Source organism: Rhinopithecus bieti, unplaced genomic scaffold (genome assembly GCF_001698545.2).
Source record: "Rhinopithecus bieti isolate Rb0 unplaced genomic scaffold, ASM169854v2 scaffold_6949, whole genome shotgun sequence".
Lineage (NCBI taxonomy): Eukaryota > Metazoa > Chordata > Mammalia > Primates > Cercopithecidae > Rhinopithecus > Rhinopithecus bieti.
The window spans coordinates 247,623-264,999 of record NW_016805252.1 but is presented as its reverse complement, the minus strand read 5'-3'; the positions used below and the strand labels follow the sequence as shown (position 1 = coordinate 264,999).

At 49.7% G+C, this 17,377-nt stretch overlaps 1 protein-coding gene across 3 annotated transcripts in view; it reads right to left on the bottom strand.

The window, feature by feature from the left end:
- Nucleotides 1-17,371, bottom strand: part of CACNG7 (calcium voltage-gated channel auxiliary subunit gamma 7) — a 29,391-nt gene extending 12,020 nt beyond the window's left edge. For 2 of the 3 annotated variants that reach the window (XM_017871787.1, XM_017871789.1), the window contains exons 1-4: nucleotides 17,277-17,371; nucleotides 14,018-14,242; nucleotides 12,447-12,533; nucleotides 11,572-11,712 (exon numbers count right to left, since the gene is read on the bottom strand). In XM_017871787.1, the coding sequence (XP_017727276.1) occupies nucleotides 11,572-11,712; nucleotides 12,447-12,533; nucleotides 14,018-14,213 (424 nt within the window). In that variant the 5' untranslated portion in view covers nucleotides 14,214-14,242; nucleotides 17,277-17,371. Of the gene's footprint in view, nucleotides 1-11,571; nucleotides 11,713-12,446; nucleotides 12,534-14,017; nucleotides 14,257-17,276 lie in introns of all 3 variants that reach the window. The other variant, XM_017871788.1, reaches the window with a different exon arrangement.
- Between the last annotated feature and the right edge of the window lie 6 nt (nucleotides 17,372-17,377).

The following is a 17,377-nucleotide window of genomic DNA, read 5'->3' as shown; positions in this document are numbered from 1 at the left end:
CAATATTGTAAAAACAAATAGTAGTGGAATTAGGTTTTTTTTTTTTTTTAGACAGAGTTTTACTCTGTCACCTAGGCTGGAAGCAGTTGTGTGATCTTAGCTCGCTGCAACCTCCGCCTCCTGAGTTCAAGCCTTTCTCCTGCCTCAGCTTCCTGAGTAGCCGGGATTACAGGCACCCACCACCACGCCCAGCTAACTTTTTTGTATTTTAATAGAGACAGGGTTTCAAACACCTGACCTCAAATGATCCGCCCAGCTCGGCCTCCCAAAGTGCTGGGATTATAGGCATGAGCCACTGCGCCCAGCCAAAAAAGAGACTTATTAACTAAATGTCACGCATGGACCTAGATTGAATCCTGGTTCTGGGGAAAGAGTTATAAAAGACATTCTTGAAATAGCCAGACAGTTTAAAAATGTATTAAATTATATTATGGAATTATACAATTTCTAGGTCTGATAATGTTGTTGTAGTTATGTAGAAGAATGTCATTATTCTTCTATTTATTTAGAGACAAGATCTGGCTCTGTTGCCCAGGCTGGAGTGTAGTGGCATTATCTCAGCTTATGGCAACCTCCACCTCCTGGGCTCAAGCCATCCTCCCAGCTCACCCTCCCGTGTAGCTGGGACTGCAGGCGCATGCCCCATGCCCAGCTGACTTTTGTATTTTTTGGAGAGATGGGATTTTGCCACGTTGCCCAGGCTGGTTTTGAACTCCTGAGCTCGAGGGATCTGCCCACCTCGGCCTCCCAAAGTGAGGCCACACCACCTGACCCTTAAAGGACGCATACTAACACTTAATTTTAGAGATGAACTATCAACGTGTCTGCAATTTACTTTCAAATGCTAAAGCCAAAAAAACCTGTGTGTGGTGTGTTTAAAAAGTGAGGTGGTGCTGGGCACAGTGGCTCATACCTGTAATCCCAGCACTTTGGGTGGCTGAGGAGGGAAGATCACTTGAGGTCAGGAGTTCAAGACCAGCCTGGTCAACACGGTGAAACCCTATCTCTACTAAAAATACAAAAATTGGCTGGGTGTGGTGGCTCAGGCCTATAATTTCAGCACTTTGGGAGGCCTAGGTAGGCAGATCACGAGGTCAGGAGTTTGAGACCATCCTGGCTAACACAATGAAACCCCGTCTCTACTAAAAATACAGAAAATTAATGGGGCATGGTGGCGGGCACCTGTAATCCCAGCTACTCGGGAGGCTGAGGTAGGAAATATCTTGTGCATCTGGGAGGCAGAGGTTGCAGTGAGTTGAGATTGAGCCACTGCACTCCAGCCTGGGCAACAGAGTGAGACTCCGTCTCAAAAAAAAAAAATTAGCCAGGCGTGGTGGTGCCCGCCTGTAGGCCTGTAGTCCTAGGTACTCGGGAGGTTGAGGCAGGAGAATCGCTTGAACCCAGGAGGTGGAGGTTGCAGTGAGCAGTGATGGCACCATTGCACTCCAGCCTGGGTGACAGAGTGAGACTCTGTCTCAAAAAAAAAAAAAAAAAAAAAAAAAAAAAAAAGAGGTGAGGTAGGAGGGAAAGATAGAGAGAAAAACATTCAGGTGGGTGGGATAATATCATAACCCCTCCCCATCACTCTCCTTCTCCTAACTTGCTTTTTTTTTTTTTTTTTTTTTTTTTTGTAGCATGTAGCACCATCTAACATTATGTTTTCTATTTGTTACTTTTTTATTAGACAACTCCTCCATCCCCAGTTGGATGCTAGGAACTCCATGATGCTAGAAATGAATCCACCTTGTTCTTTATTATTCTCCAGCAACTAGTCAATACTGTTTGAATGAATGCATATACTTGCCATGCAGCTGGAACATCTAGAAAAGCTCATTCACTCTATTTCCCACCATTCCTCTATCCCTTCCAATAATTAACTTTTCCTTGCTCTGAACTTCCATAACACTTTCAACTTCTCGTATTCCACAATGTTGAGATGCAGTAAGCGAGTGATTATAGGCCAGACGTGGTGGTTCAGGCCTGGAATCCCAGCACTTTGGGAGGCCAAGGAGGGCGGATCACTTGAGACCAGCCTGGCCAACATGGTGAAACCCTGTCTCTACTAAAAATACAAAAATTAGCCAGGCGTGGTGGCGGGCTCCTGTAATCCCAGCTACTCAGGAGGCTGAGGCAGGAGAATCGCTTGAAGCTGGGAGGTAGAGGTTGCAGTGAGCTGAGATTATGCTGCTGCACTCCAGCCTGGGTGACAGAGTGAGACTCCATCTCAAAAAATAGAAACAAAAAAAAAAGAGAGTGATCATGAAGCATTACATGGTGAAAACGCACCGAGATTGGTCTTGAAATATGAGCAGGTTTATAGGAAAGGAAGATTGAAGGAAGCCCAGAAATCACACTCACTGCAGTGCCTAACGCAAATGCAGGGGAATCAGCTTCATTCCTCTTTTCCCCTCTCTCTCTCCCCCTTTCTCTCTCTCATCCATCAGAGATGGTCACCGAAGGACAATCAAATTATGTCTGTTTTACTTCCTGAATTCCTCATAAATCTAACCCCCTTTTTGCTTCCCCAAGTCCCTTGTCCCAGATCAGACCTTATTCTCTCTCTCTTTTTTTTTTTTAGATGGAGTCTCACTGTGTCACCCAGGTTGGAGTGGTGTAATGGCGCCATCTCAGCTCACTGCAACCTCTGCCTCCTGGGTTCAAGTGATTCTCCTGCCTCAGCCTCCTGAGTAGCTGAGATTACAGACATGTGCCACCACACCTGGCTAATTTTTGTATTTTTAGTGGAGATGGGATTTCACCATGTTGGCCAGGCTGGTTTTGAACCCCTGATTTCATGATCTGCCAACCTCGGCCTCCCAAAGTGCTGGGATTACAGGCGTGAGCTACCGTGCCCGGCCTTCAGGCCTTATTCTGCATGTTTGTACCATTGTTCCAAAATCCTCATCTCCCTTTCTGAAATCCAAAGCAGACTCTCTCCCTCCAGGCTCAGAACTCTTCCCTGGTTCCTCATTGTCCTCAGGAGAAACAACTCAGCCTGTCGTTCCAGGCTGTCTGTGATCTTGTTCCTGCTGACAACACCTGCCTCATAGTTCACTCCAACCCCAGACTTAAGGCCCAAGTTTCATGTTACAGCTCTAAATAACAAACATTCTGCCAGGTGCAGTGGCTCATGCCTGTAATCTCAGCACTTTGGGAGGCTGAGGTGGGCAGATCCCTTGAGGTCAGGAGTTTAAGACCAGCCTGGCCAACATGGTGAAACCCCATCTCTACAAAACTACGAAAAAAATTAGCCAGGTGTCGTGGTACACAACTGTAATCCCAACTACTCGGGAGGCTGAGGCATGAGAATCGCTTGAACCCAAGAGGTGAAGGTAGCAGTGAGCCAACATTGTGCCATTGCACTCCAGCCTGGGCAACAGACCAAGAGGCAGATTTCCCCTGCCTCAATAAATAAATAAATAAATAAATAAATAAATAAATAAATAAATACCAGTCTCTATAAGCAGAGTCAAGACCAGGGTCTGATGGGAAAGAAAGAAATATTTCCACTGAGGAAAATATTTTGTTTTCTCTTTTCTTTGTAGTAAGTCATTCTTTTTTTTGAGACGGAGTCTTGCTCTGTCGCCCAGGCTGGAGTGCAGTGGCCGGATCTCAGCTCACTGCAAGCTCCACCTCCCGGGTTCACGCTATTCTCCTGCCTCAGCCTCCGGCGTAGCTGGGACTACAGGCGCCCACCACCTCGCCCGGCTAGTTTTTTTTGTATTTTTTAGTAGAGACGGGGTTTCACCGTGTTAGTCAGGATGGTCTCGATCTCCTGACCTCGTGATCCACCCGTCTCGGCCTCCCAAAGTGCTGGGATTACAGGCTTGAGCCACCGCGCCCGGCCCTGTAGTAAGTCATTCTTATCATTCCTTTTTCTTTCTGGCCATTTTGCATTAGCCCTGGTTCTCCAAAATAACCTTTTTTTTCCTTTCTCTTTTCTCCCTCCCTTCCCCCTTTCTATCTCTGCAATCCAACTCTCTTACTCTCTTCCCACCCCCTCAACTTCATCTGCTTTGTAATTCTTAAAGCACAGCAGGCAAGAGTCACCTACATTCCAAGCTGAATAGAACCATCCTGGCTTGAAAGCAACTGGGTTTCAGGACCATGGACAGGTGCGCTGGCGTCGACCTCTGTCTTAGCTGCCTTCTTTTCTTTCTTTCGTGTGTGTGTGTGTGTGTGTGTGTGTGTGTGTGTGTGTGTGTGTGTGTGTGTTCGTTTGTTTTCCCAGGCTGGAGTGCAATGGTGCAATCTCGGCTCACTGCAACCTCCGCTTCCCAGGTTCAAGCGATTCTCCTGTCTCAGTCTCCCAAGTAGCTGGGATTACAGGCGCCTGCCACCACGCCTGGCTAATTTTTGTGTTTTTAGTAGAGACGGGATTTCACCATGTTGACCAGGCTGGTCTCGAACTCCTAACCTCAGGTGACCTGCCTGTGTTGGCCTCCCAGTGTTCTGGGATTACAGGCATGAGCCACGGTGCCTGGCCTGTCCTAGCTCACCTCTAGGGCCTTATCGCATGCTGTGAATTCCGTCTCCAAACCAGGCTCCTTTCTTTCTGGACTTGAAAATTTCCCCCTGACCCTTTCGGCATCAACTTAGCTGTCACCTTTTCTTGGAAGCCCTCCCTGGTCTCTCTCACCCTCCCCACAGCACCCTACTATGTCAGGTTAATGCATCATCCCTTTTCTCAGAATACCCAGGACTGTCACTCATCCATTCTGCCCTCACTCATTCTGGAAATAGTTCAGTTTGCACTTCATACAAACAACACTTCTAGGCTCCAAGATACAAACAAGAACATGTTTGAAAAGGTCTCAGCCCGCTGGGCCGCAGTGGCTCATGCCTGTCATCCCAGAACGTTGGGAGGCTGAGGTGGGTGGATCACTTGAGGTCAGGAATTCGAGACCAACCTGGCCAACATGGCGACACCCCGTCTCTACTAAATATACAAAAATTAGCCAGGCATGGTGGCGGGCTCCTGTAATCCCAGCTACACGGGAGGCTAAGGCAGGAGATCGCACCACTGTACTCCAGCCTGGGTAACAAAGCGAGACTCTGTCTCAAAAAAAAGAAAAGAAAAGAAAAAGAAAGGAAAGAAAAGGTCTCAGCATCCCCCCACTCTTCTTTTTTCTGAGACAGAGTCTTGCTCTGTAGACCAAACTAGAGTGCAGCGGCATGATTTCCGCTCACTGCAGCCTTCACCTTCCAGGTTCAAGTGATTCTCCTGCCTCAGCCTCCCAAGTAGCTGGGACTACAGGGGCCCACCACCATGGCCAGCCAATTTTTGTATTTTTAGTAGAGGTAGGGTTTCATCATGTTGGCCAGGCTGGTCTCGAACTCCTGACCTCAAATGATCCACCCACCTTGGCCTCCCAAAGTGCTGGGATTACAGGTGTGAGCCACCATGCCTGGCCTGTCTCAGCCCTTTTGAAGATTACATTCTTGTACAGAAAGACAGAAAACAAGTATCACAACAGTAGCAATAAATGCTATTAAAAAATAAATAAAGCATGTGATAGTACAGCAGGGGTAAGGGAATACTAGGTAGTGTTGTCAGAGAAAGCAACTCTGAAGAGAAAAAAGTTTGAGGCTTCTGAGAATCAGGGTCAGATGGAGTTGGAGGTGGGGAAGGGACTTCCAAGCAGGGAAGAATAATGAGTGTACCAAGTCCTGAGGTGAGGCTGTGATTAGCATTTTCAAGGAGAAGAATGAGGCCAATGTGGCTGAACTTATAAGCAATGCGGAGAGTGCTAGTGGGTGAGGAGATGAGGTCAGAGATCTGAGCAGTAGCCAAATCATAGAAGACCTTGGAGGCCAGACTGAGGCATTTGGGTGTATTCTAAGTGTGATGGGAATCTACTGAAGGAATTTAAGAAAAAGTGTGAAAAGCTTTGACTGACAGGTAGTCAAGAGCTGTTCTGTGAGTGAGTGCGTCTGAGTTATACATGAGGATTTAATTGTGTCTTCTGTGCCAAGGACAGGGCCTGGTATACAGGATATTTGAAGACTGGATGAATTAACATATGCACAGATCATGTTTAATGATCAGGGGCTAATGGGGGACACGCATGCACATGCCTCTTATGACCTGGAAAAAAATCAATGCCTGTCTAGCTTCCTCCCACTTCTACCAACCACATGCAGTCAGTCATCTGATTCTATTGATTCTTCCATCAATATATCTCTCTCACATGGCCATCCAATTGCCTTTTCCTCACATCTCCAGCCCCAGCACAGACCTTATCTGCTACGGCCTGAACCACTACACAAGCCTCCTCAGTTTGTACATTTCCAGTCTCTTTCCCTCTAGTCCATCCCCAGCACAGGTCCCTGTGAGACATTTAATGCCCATCTGTGACCCTATCCCTCCTGCCCTAGTCCTTCCACTGGTTTCTCTAGAATTGAATGCCAGCTCCACCAATGACCAGAGCTGGGACAACTGCACCAATGACCAGACTCGGGCAACTCCACCAATGACCAGCCTGGGGCAACTCCACCAATGACCAGACTCAGGCAGCTCCACCAATGACCAGACCTGGGGCAACTCCACCAATGACCAGACTCAGGCAGCTCCACCAATGACCAGACCTGGGGAAACTCCACCAATGACCAGACCTGGGGCAGCTCCACCAATGACTAGACCTGGGGAAACTCCACCAATGACCAGCCTGGGGCAGCTCCACCAATGACCAGACCTGAGGACAACTCCACCAATGACCAGACCTGGGACAACTCCACCAATGACCAGGCCTGGGGAAACTCCACCAATGACCAGACCTGGGGAAACTCCACCAATGACCAGCCTGGGGAAACTCCACCAATGACCAGACCTGGGGCAACTCCACCAATGACCAGACCTGGGGCAGCTCCACCAATGACCAGACCTGAGGACAACTCCACCAATAACCAGACCTGAGGACAACTCCACCAATGACCAGACCTGGGGCAACTCTACCAATGACCAGGCCTGAGGCAATCCCTGTCTTTCTCTCTCTGAGCCCTGGTTTCCTCATTGGGAACAGGAGGCAGTCACACCAGGCTATTCCATTCCAAGTCCCAAGGCATTGGTACTATTTCCGTCCTTAACCTCTCATTTTAAATCTCCTCCTTTTTTATGCTTTTAACCTTAGTGGGGCAGCATAATCCATGGTGAGGAGCCGGGGTTGGAATCTTGCTTGCCTTATGGAACAACATAACCTCTGCATGCTTCTGTTTTCCCAATGGTAAAATGGGGATGTTAATGGCACCTGCCTTACAAGGTGAATAAAAATAAATACCTTAATATGTATAAAGCCCCTAGAACTGTCTGGACCCCCAAAAAAGTTGGTTGTTGTGAGCTGACATTTGGCCAGAAGAGAAAAAAATTAAAAAATAAAAATAAGGGCAAAGTGCGGTGGCTCAGCCTGCAGTTCCAGCACTTTGGGAGGCTGAGGGTGACCTGAGGTCAGGAGTTCAAGACTATCCTGGCTAACACGGTGAAACCCCATCTCTACTAAAAATACAAAAAATTAGCTGGGTGTGGTGGCACATGCCTGTAATCCCAGCCACTCGGGAGGCTGAGGCAGGAGAATCGCTTGAACCTGGGATGCGGAGGTTGCAATGAGCTGAGATTGCACCACTGCACTCCAACCTGGGCGACAAGAGCGAAACTCCATCTCAAAAAAATAAAAAATAAAAAAGTAAAATAAAAATTTAAAAGTTAGGCCGGGCACGGTGGCTCACGCCTGTAATCCCAGTACTTTGGGAGGCCGAGGTGGCGGATCACAAGGGGAGAGTCGAGACCATCCTGGTAACCGGTGAACCCCCATCTCTATAAAAAAATACAAAACTAGCCAGGCAAAGGTGGCGGGTGCCTGTAGTGCCAGTACTCGGGAGGCTAAGCAGAGAATGGCATTAAACCGGGAAGGCGGAGTTTCAGGAGCTGAGATCCGGCACTGCACTCCAGCCTGGTGCGACAGAGCAAGACTCCATCTCAAAAAAAAAAAAAAAAAAAAATTAAAAAGTTGGTTGTGCCGGGCGCGGTGGCTCAAGCCTGTAATCCCAGCACTTTGGGAGGCTGAGACGGGTGGATCACGAGGTCAGGAGATCGAGACCATCCTGGCTAACACGGTGAAACCCCCATCTCTACTAAAAAATACAAAAAACTAGCCGGGCGAGGTGGCGGGTGCCTGTAGTCCCAGCTACTCGGGAGGCTGAGGTAGGAGAATGGCGTAAACTTGGGAGGCGGAGCTTGCAGTGAGCTGAGATCAGGCCACTGCACTCCAGCCTGGGCAACAGAGCGAGACTCCGTCTCAAAAAAATAAATAAATAAAAATTTTAAAAAGTTGGTTGTTACTACTAGCACTATTACTTCTATCACCACCACCACCACCACCACCGCTAGTACTACTACTATGATTACTATGTTTATTTATTTACTTAAAACAACAAGTGTTGAGCACTTATTGTTACAGTCAGGCACTGGGTCAGATGCTTTACATTCATGATCTAAATCAGGGGCTGGCAAATGGCGACCTGGCCCACTGTCTGCTTTTGTATGGTTTGTGAGCTAAGCATGATTTTTACCTATTATTCTTCCTTTGATTTAAAAAAACAAAAATTTAAATAAATTAAATTTAAGAATTTGACTTAAAAAATCAAAAGAAGAAGAATGTTTCATGCACATGAAAATTACATTGAACTCAAATTTCAGAGTCCACGAGTAGTCACTGGAACATAGCCACTCCCATTTGCTTAACCTGGCAGCTTTTGCACTACAGTGGCCAAGTTGCCTCCCAGCAGAGCTGAATAGTTGCATCGGAGAACCTATGGCTCACATAGCCTAAAATATTTGCTATCTGGCCCTAAGTGGAAAAAGCTTGCCAACCACTGACCAAGATTTGTCCCCTCAATAACTCCACAAAAGAAGGCTTTGGTTCAAACCGTGAGTAAGTGGTAGAGGCAAGATTTGAACCCAGTTCTTTCTAGGTTCACAACATGTGGCCTTCAGCCACAACAGCCCACAAGCTTGGCAGCACATGCCTGGATACCTTGGGGTGGAGTGCATAGGTCATAGCCTGTGAAATGAATGCTAGGAAGGAATTCAGGCAGTTGGATTCAATCTCTTCCAAATTACTCTGTTGTTACCCTAGAGACGTGACTTCCAGCCTGCCTGCACCACTGATCCTCAGCGTGACCTTGGGCTGTCAGTTCCTGGTGCAGTGGGTGGTATAAGCATGGATTTAGGAATCAGAATGCCCTAGATTCCAATCCCAGTTCTGCCATTGACGAGCTATGTCGCCTCTTCAAGCCCCTGTTTCGGTTCCTGTGAACTGCAAACAATGGGACTTTCCTTATAATGATTTTGACGGGTTGAATAAAAATCCCCATGCTATCTACTCTTGCCCCACTTTTTCTCTCTAGGCCACTAATTTCCCATTTGAAAAATGATGAGACCTTTCCGCTCTGACACTCTAGGATCGTGATATTCTCCACGTCTTATTTTAGCTCAGTGTCTGGCTCCACACACTGTGATTCAAGTTTGCACGGAGGTTGCACCCTGCCTTCCCTGGAAAAGGTCTCTTCAGGTTAGGTTGAAGGTATGGGGGAGGTTAAACCCAGAGGAGGCTGGGTGAGGAGCAGAGACTGGAGGAGGGGATACTGGATCAGGCACTTTGGATCTCAGTTGCTTAGTTGGAGAATCCCTTTTCAACTATTTGCACAGCCACTGAAAAGAGGGTTGAGTGCCGGCCCCAGGGGACAGAATGGAGACGACATGCAGTGGGGTTTGTTCATAAACCATCAACTGAATTACAAGGATCTGATTTGAGTTTAACTAAATTATGTTGAATTCATTTGAATTGAACTGAAGAATTGAGTCAGAATAAATTGGGGTTAGCTGGGTTGGATGGATGGAGTTAAATGTACTCGAGCTGAGTTGATTTGGGCTGATTTTAGCTGAATTGGACTGAATTGGATTGGACTCAGTTGAAATCTGGAGGAGATTAACACTCAAGAAAAAGGTTTTAGGCCAGGCATGGTGGCTCATGCCTGTAATTCCAGCACTTTGGGAGGCTAAGGCAGGAGGATCACTTGAGGCCTGGAGTTCAAGACCAGCCTGACCAACATGGCAAAACCCTGTCTCTACTAAAAATACAAAAATTAGCTGGGCGTGGTGGCGCACGCCTGTAATCCCAGCTATTCGGGAAGCTGAGACAGGAGAATTGCTTGAACCTGGGAGGCAGAGGTTGCAATGGGCCGAGATCACGCCACTGGGCTCCAGCCTGGGCAACAGAGGGAGACTCCATCTCAAATTAAAAAAAAAAAAGAAAGAAAGAAAGAAAGGCCAGCCACAGTGGCTCACGCCTGTAATCCCAGCACTTTGGGAGGCCGAGGCGAGCAGATCATCTGCAGTTGGGAGTTCAAGACAGCCTGACTAACACGAAGAAACCCCGTCTCTACTAAAAAAAATAGAAAATTAGCTGGGTGTGGTGGTGCGTGCCTGTAATCCCAGCTACTTGGGAGGCTGAGGCAGGAGAATTGCTTGAACCCAGGAGGCAGAGGTTGTGGTGAGTGGAGATCATGCACTGCACTCCAGCCTGGGCAACAAGAGCGAAACTCTGTCTCAAAAAAAAAAAAAAGAAAGAAAGAAAAAAGGCTTTATTGGAACTCTGGACGGGAACTCTGAACTCAAGTCCTCTGGAAATAGTTTATATTGGTATCTTGGGCAACTCTCTGCAATTCTGGGCGTTGGAACCCCCGTTTTATCAAGTGAGTGCTAATAATAACTCCTAGGTAGTGACGTTAGGAGATGGGTGTGATTTCACATATGCAAAAGAGGCTTGTGCCTCAAAAGAAGAAAAAAAATAACCATAAACAAATATTGAACTCTAGCTAATCACATGTATGATGATGTAAGTAGGGTGAAGGGTACTGATGCTTGAAAGTTACTCTGAAATGCTTCTAGACAATAAGGTAGATTGATGGATGGTTGGACATATAGACAGATGGACAGACCCAAGATCATGCAAGTCTAGTGATCTGTTAATGTTTGACTCTAAGTGGTGGCTACATGGGTGTTCGCTATAAAATTCTTTGGACTTTTCCATTTATTTGAAAAAATTTAAAATAAAATATTGCACAGAAAATAAGGAGTCTTTTAAACTGTTAATTGCAGTTTATCAGCAGTGGTTAAAAATACAGCCTCCGGAGGCGAATTGCGTGAGTTTCACTCCCAGCTCTGCCTCTCACTAGTTGTATGGCCCTGAGCAAATGACTTCATCCCTCTGAGTGTCTGTTTCCATATCTGTAAAATGGGCTATTAATAGGATTTACCTCACAAGGTTGTTGTGAGTATCAGAACAGAGCCTGGTACCTAATTAGCACCCAGTTAGCCCTCGCTATAATGTGGTCCTCTAAAGGACGCTTTGCAGTGGGCACTGCTATTTCCATTGCACATAGAAGGAAAGTGGTGCTCAGAGAGGGTCTGCAACTCCTCCCAGGCCACACAGCAAGGAAGTGGCTAAGTGGAAAAGGAACCACAGGTCCCTGGAACTAGAAGTGGTCCCCCAGCCCACAAGTCCTTAGGCTCACCCGATAGTATGAAGAAGATGCCAGAGACGAAAGCCAGAATGGTCCTCTGCGGGCGGATGTGGCCGATGTTGCTGATGACGAAGGCCGTGAACACGAGAAAGAGGCTGACCATGGGGAAGGGGGTAGCCGTGCGCACTGTCTCTGGGGAGGGGATGGGGAGAGACAGGGGTGAGGAGGGAATCTCCAGTGGGACACTTCCCCATTCCTTGACCTCTGCCGTCACCACCTCTGCCTTTTTGTTTGGCTCCTCCCTTTCCCCACTGACTCCTCCCCTTCCCCTGATATTTCCTCGGCAGACACAGGCCTGCCACGCCCCCTCACACAGGCCACACCTCCTTGGGCTTAACTCCGCCCCCTTTCTGATTAACTGCTCCTCACCAACCGGACCTCACCCTTTCAACCTTGCCCTTTCTCCTTACCTAACCACTCTGCCTTGCCTTCTTTCTTTCTTTCTTCCTTTTTTTTTTTTCCTCACTCTGTTGTCCAGGCTGGAGTGCAGTGGCGAAATCTCGGCTCACTGCAAGCTCCATCTCCCAGATTCAAGCGATTCTTCTGCCTCAGCCTCCTGAGTAGCTGGGACTACAGGCGCGTGCCACCACGCCCAGCTAATCTTTGTATTTTTAGTAGAGACAAGGTTTCACCATGTTGGCCAGGCTGGTCTCGAACTCCTGAACTCAGATGATCCACCTGCCTCAACCTCCCAAAGTGCTGGGATTACAGGTGTGAGCCACCACGCCTGACCCATTCTGCCTTCTTTCAAGCCTCCCCTCCTTCCCTTGGACCCCACCATTTCCCTAGTCCTGCCCCCTCCCAGGACTCCAGGACTCGACTGTGATCTTGCTCTCTTGTGCCTAAGCACCCCCACATCCCCTCACTCAAAATATTCTCCGTGTTTTCCGTCACCAAGTTGATCTCTGGTTCAAGAAAATATTCTGAGGCCACACAGCGACCTTTCTCCCGACCTGGGGGGAAGAGAAACAGACGGGCCTGGATGAGAGGCTCCTAAGCTCTAGAGAGGCTGTGGGGTGGGGTGGGGCAGGATGGATAGAGGGGAGACCCCAGGTTGGGGGTGCAAGGCCTAGCCCAAGGGTTACAAGCCGTACTACTCCAGGGGTGTTGGGAAAGGGGGGTGGGTGGATGTCTGTCTGGGATTCCTCTTTCTTTTCTCTTCTTTTTTTTTTTTTGAAATGGAGTCTCGCTCTGTTACCCAGGCTGGAGTGCAATGGCACGATCTTGGCTCACCACAACCTCTGCCTCCTGGGTTCAAGTGATTCTCCTGCCTCAGCCTCCTGAGTAGCTGGTACTACAGGCACATGCCAATATGCCCAGCTAATTTTTGTATTTTTAGTAGAGATGGGGTTTCACTATGTTGGCCAGGCTAGTCTCAAACTCCTGACCTTGTGATCTGCCCGTCCTGGCCCCCCAAAGTGCTGGGATTACAGGCGTGAGCCACTGCAGCTGGCCCGGGACTCCTCTTTCTGGCTGCCCTAGAGACTCCTGGTTGGAGGAGGACAAGGCTAGAATTCTAGGTCCTAAACAACAAAAGATCTGTAGATCGGAACTCACAGTCCCTAAAGAGGACGAGGTCTGGGGAGCCAGGATTCTTACAATGAATGGGTCTTTGTGGTCCCTGGGAGGTATAGTTTTTTGTTGTTGTTGTTTGTTTGTTTGTTTGTTTTTTGTTTTTAGAGACAGGGTTTTGCTCTGTCACCCAGGCTAGAGTGCAGCAGCACCATCATAGCTCACTGCAGCCTCGAACTCCTGGACATAAGCAATCCTCCTGCCTCAGCCTCCTGAATAACTGGAACTACAGGTGCACACCACCAGTCAGAGCTAGGCAGAGTGAGATGGAGTCTCACTCTGTCACCTAGGCTGGAGTGCAGTGTCAGTGGCGTGATCTCGGCTCACTGCAACCTCCACCTCCCGGATTCAAGCGATTCTCCTGCCTCAGCCTCCCAAGTAGCTGGGATTACAGGGGTGCGCCACCACGTACAGCTAATTTTTGTATTTTTAGTGGAGATGGGGTTTCACCATGTTGGCCAGGCTGGTCTCAAGCTCCTGAGCTCAAGGGACACTCCTGCCTTGGCGTCCCAAAGTGCTGGGATTACAGGCGTGAGCCACCACGCCCGTCCCATGCATTTTTTTTTTTTTTTGATCTTGCCCATTCAGCACTGAAATTGTGCAGTGGACAAGTTCTAAACCTAGACTACAAACTTTAAGGAAGGACTCCAGAATTCCTTAGGGGTTAGGGACCTGGAGCACTGGGGCTCCTAGATCCAGGAATAAAGGGCTAGTCATTGGAACTCCACGTAGAAATTTGAACTTCCGGTAGAGAATCAGGATCCATTTCTGGATTTCTGGAACCCAATGGATGGGACCATGGCTAAGACTCTCAGACCCCAGGCAAGGCAGAAACTGTTGAGTGGAAGACAGGTGAGGGCTGTACCTGCAAAGAAGCAGACTCTCCAGAGGCCGGCGTGCAGGGCCATCTTGACCTCGGTGGTCTGGTTCTGCGGTAGCACTGTGCCCTCTTCCATGTACAGCCAGTAGTCAGTGCTGACCGCGATGCCCACCAGGAGCAGGCCACACGCACCAAACACGCTGCTCAACAGGGTCAGGGCGCGGCTGCTGCAGTGACTCATCCTCAGAGGCAGGGGGCGCCCTGCGGGGCCTGTGAGAGGGAAGCTGCAGTGCAGAGCTCCATGGGACCGACCAGAGTGCTTGACCCCATGCAGCAACCCGGGATGCTGGGTCCTAGCCAGAGACACCGACTCCCAAATGGAACTCTCTCAGATCTGACCTCTGTGGCCTGACCCCAACCCTAGACTCTGACCAGAGACACCAACTGTTGAGCCTCAGCCTCAGGACTGGGCTCCCCAAACCTGCTGCCTGTGCTCTGGCTCCAGATCCAGATCCCAACCCCAGAATTAGATTTCTGATCCTAACTTTCAGCCCAGGCCCAGAGATTGAATCTTGGCTCCAACCATGTTTGGACCTGGGTCCCAAATATTGTGACTCTGAGCAGAAATTCTAATTTGAGATTCTGAACCCCAGAACCAGGTCTCCCCGCCTAAACCTAACCTCACCTGCTGACCTGAGACCCTAACTTAGAAATCAGATGCCACCAGAGTCCCTAACCTTGAGTGTGGGTCAGTGAGTCAGAAACTATTAGGCCAATCAATGATTTCACCTCTAGGACCTGGCATCCCACAGCCCTGTCTCTCTGCGCCGATCGAAGCCCCCAGTTGTGAACATCAGACTCCAACAAGAATCAATAACCTGAACTCTGAGCCAGGACTTAGATCCCAGAGCACAGGGCATTGGGCTTGAACCCTGGATGCTCTACAACTTGAGCTGGCCAGAAACTCTAACCCAAGCTACCCAGTCTTAACTCCCTGCCCTAACCTGATACCCTGATACATTTTCTTGCACCCTGTCTCTGAACTGCACCCAGAAATCTCCAAAGTGGGTCACTAACCAAGGATCTCTAACCCCATACCGGGGCTTCACACTCTTGATCTCTGCCCTATCTAAGACTTTGAGCAGAGGCCCCCATTTAAGTTTAGGCTCTTGGATTTGTATCTTGAGCCTAACACCCAATTCTAACACCAAGAACTTGACTCGTGACCTTCTAACTCTGATCCTGTGCATTGACCTCATTTGATACCCCAATCTGAGATGACATCTCACAACCCAGATCCTAGCGCCAGAATGGTAATTCCAACCTCCCACATCTAGGCAGGCCCCTGGACCTGGAATGCTGGAACATCTTCACAGGCTGCTGAGTCCCAGAACATTGGAACCCAGAGACATAGCACCAGAATCTCGATTAGAGATTCCAGAATGTCAAAATCAGGAGATGGGGCTGGGTGAGGTGGCTCACACCTGTAATTCCAGCATTTGGGAGGCTGAGGTGGGTGGATCACTTGAGGTCAGGAGTTCGAGACCAGCCTGGCCAACATGGTGAAACCTTGTCTCTACTAAAAATGCAAAAATTAGCTGGGCACAGTGGCTCACATATATAATTCCAGCTACTTGGGAGGCTGAGGCAGGAGAATAGCTTGAACCCAGGAGGCGAGGTTGCAGTGAGCCGAGATGGCGCCACTGCACTTCAGCCTGGGTGACAGAGTGAAAGTCCATCTCAAAAGAAAGAAAAAAAAAATCATGAATGAGCTGGGAACCCACCACCGCCACCACCAATCCAGCATCCTAATCAGAGCACCCCAAACATCGGACTCTTATCCTTCCAACTAGGATTCAGTGCCCTGAACTCTAAAATCCCAAGCAGGAGTCCCAAAACCGCCTCCCCTAACCCTTCCCACCAGAGGTTCTGGACCTCAGTTTCCCATGCTGGGACTTCCAATCACAGATCCTCTTCAACATCCAGCATGGAGCCCCGATTTCATAACACTAGACTCCAAACAGGAGATCCCCAGTTCATATCCGTGGCCTCCCCAATTCCACTTAGGAACCTAGAAATTCCAACGAGGGAGCTCCTCAACCCAGAGCTCAAGGACTTGAAATTCCTTACCCACGATTCTCCCCGACCCCTGCAAGAGTTTTCCCCAAGCCACACAATCCCATCATTTGGGGGTCTCTACTTGGGACCCTCAGCCTGTATCAACCAGAGACCGCTACATCCCTGAATACCCGGGATATTTTTAACTCTGAAGCTTGAGTCCCCTAAACACTGTCCCCAACAAAGTAATCAAGACATAAAACTCCACTTTCCTTAACCAGAATTCTTCTAGCCTTGCAATTCTGCTCCACCTGAATAAAGACTCTGGAGTCTGAGGCAACACTCTCTCCTCCCCGCTCCACCCCGCACTCCCAGCCTCCAGATCCCCCCTCCTTCCCCCCCAGCCTCTTGGAGGCCTCCAAGATTCAGAGTCTGGGAAGGCTCTGGTCAGCTTTTCCTCCCATCCCCCGCCCGGCGGCTCAGGGGCTTGACCGCGAGCTGCCTGGTCCTCTGGCAGCCCTGTGGGCTCGGAAACTGGCACCATTACCCCGGCCACCCTGGTTGCCTCCGTCCCAGATAGCCGATCTCAGCTTCTCCCTTTCGCCCCTCTGACTCCCAGATGGGACCTCGTCCCTCCTCCACATTCTTGCACCCCGTTTTAAAACCCAATCTTGCTCCAATTCCTCCTCACTCTCACTGGCCCGCCCAGATCTCCTTATTCCTCCTGGCTTTCCTCCTTTGGGACCCTCCCCCTAGGCCTGGAGCCTCCTCTTCTCCCTCTTTCTCCCACCGTTTCCCGGATTCAGGCATTTGAAACTCTGGGGTCCCATTCTGCAAGTCCTAAGCCCAAACTCCATCTCCCTTCCATCTCTAGGAAGACCGTAACTCCGCCTTTCTGGGGACCCCTTCCCAAACCCACACCCTGCTCTGGCCGGGCCTGGGTCCTCCGCCCTCGCCCCGTACCGCCTTCCTCAAGGACCCGGCCTCTGCCGTCCCCAGCCCACGGTCGCTGCGACTGGGACACGAAGCGTGCAGTTTCCCACTCCGGGACCCTCGGACCCGGTCCTCCGGGATCGCCAGGCCCAGGTGTCCCTGCATCCCCCATAGCCGCCCGAATTCGGGCGTCCCGACTGCCAGGTTCCCACCACCCCTGGAGCCCCTCGGGTCCCTTGTCGCCCCAAACCCGGCTCGCAGACACCTCGAGGGGCGCCCCTTCTTCCTCCCAGGACCCTCCTCTAGCGCTCACCTCGCTCAGGGCTGGGCGGACGCTCCGGGCCACGGGCCCCGCAGCCGCATGACCGGCCCCGCGGCTTCCCCCGGCCGCCGCCGCCGCCGCCACCGGGGTCG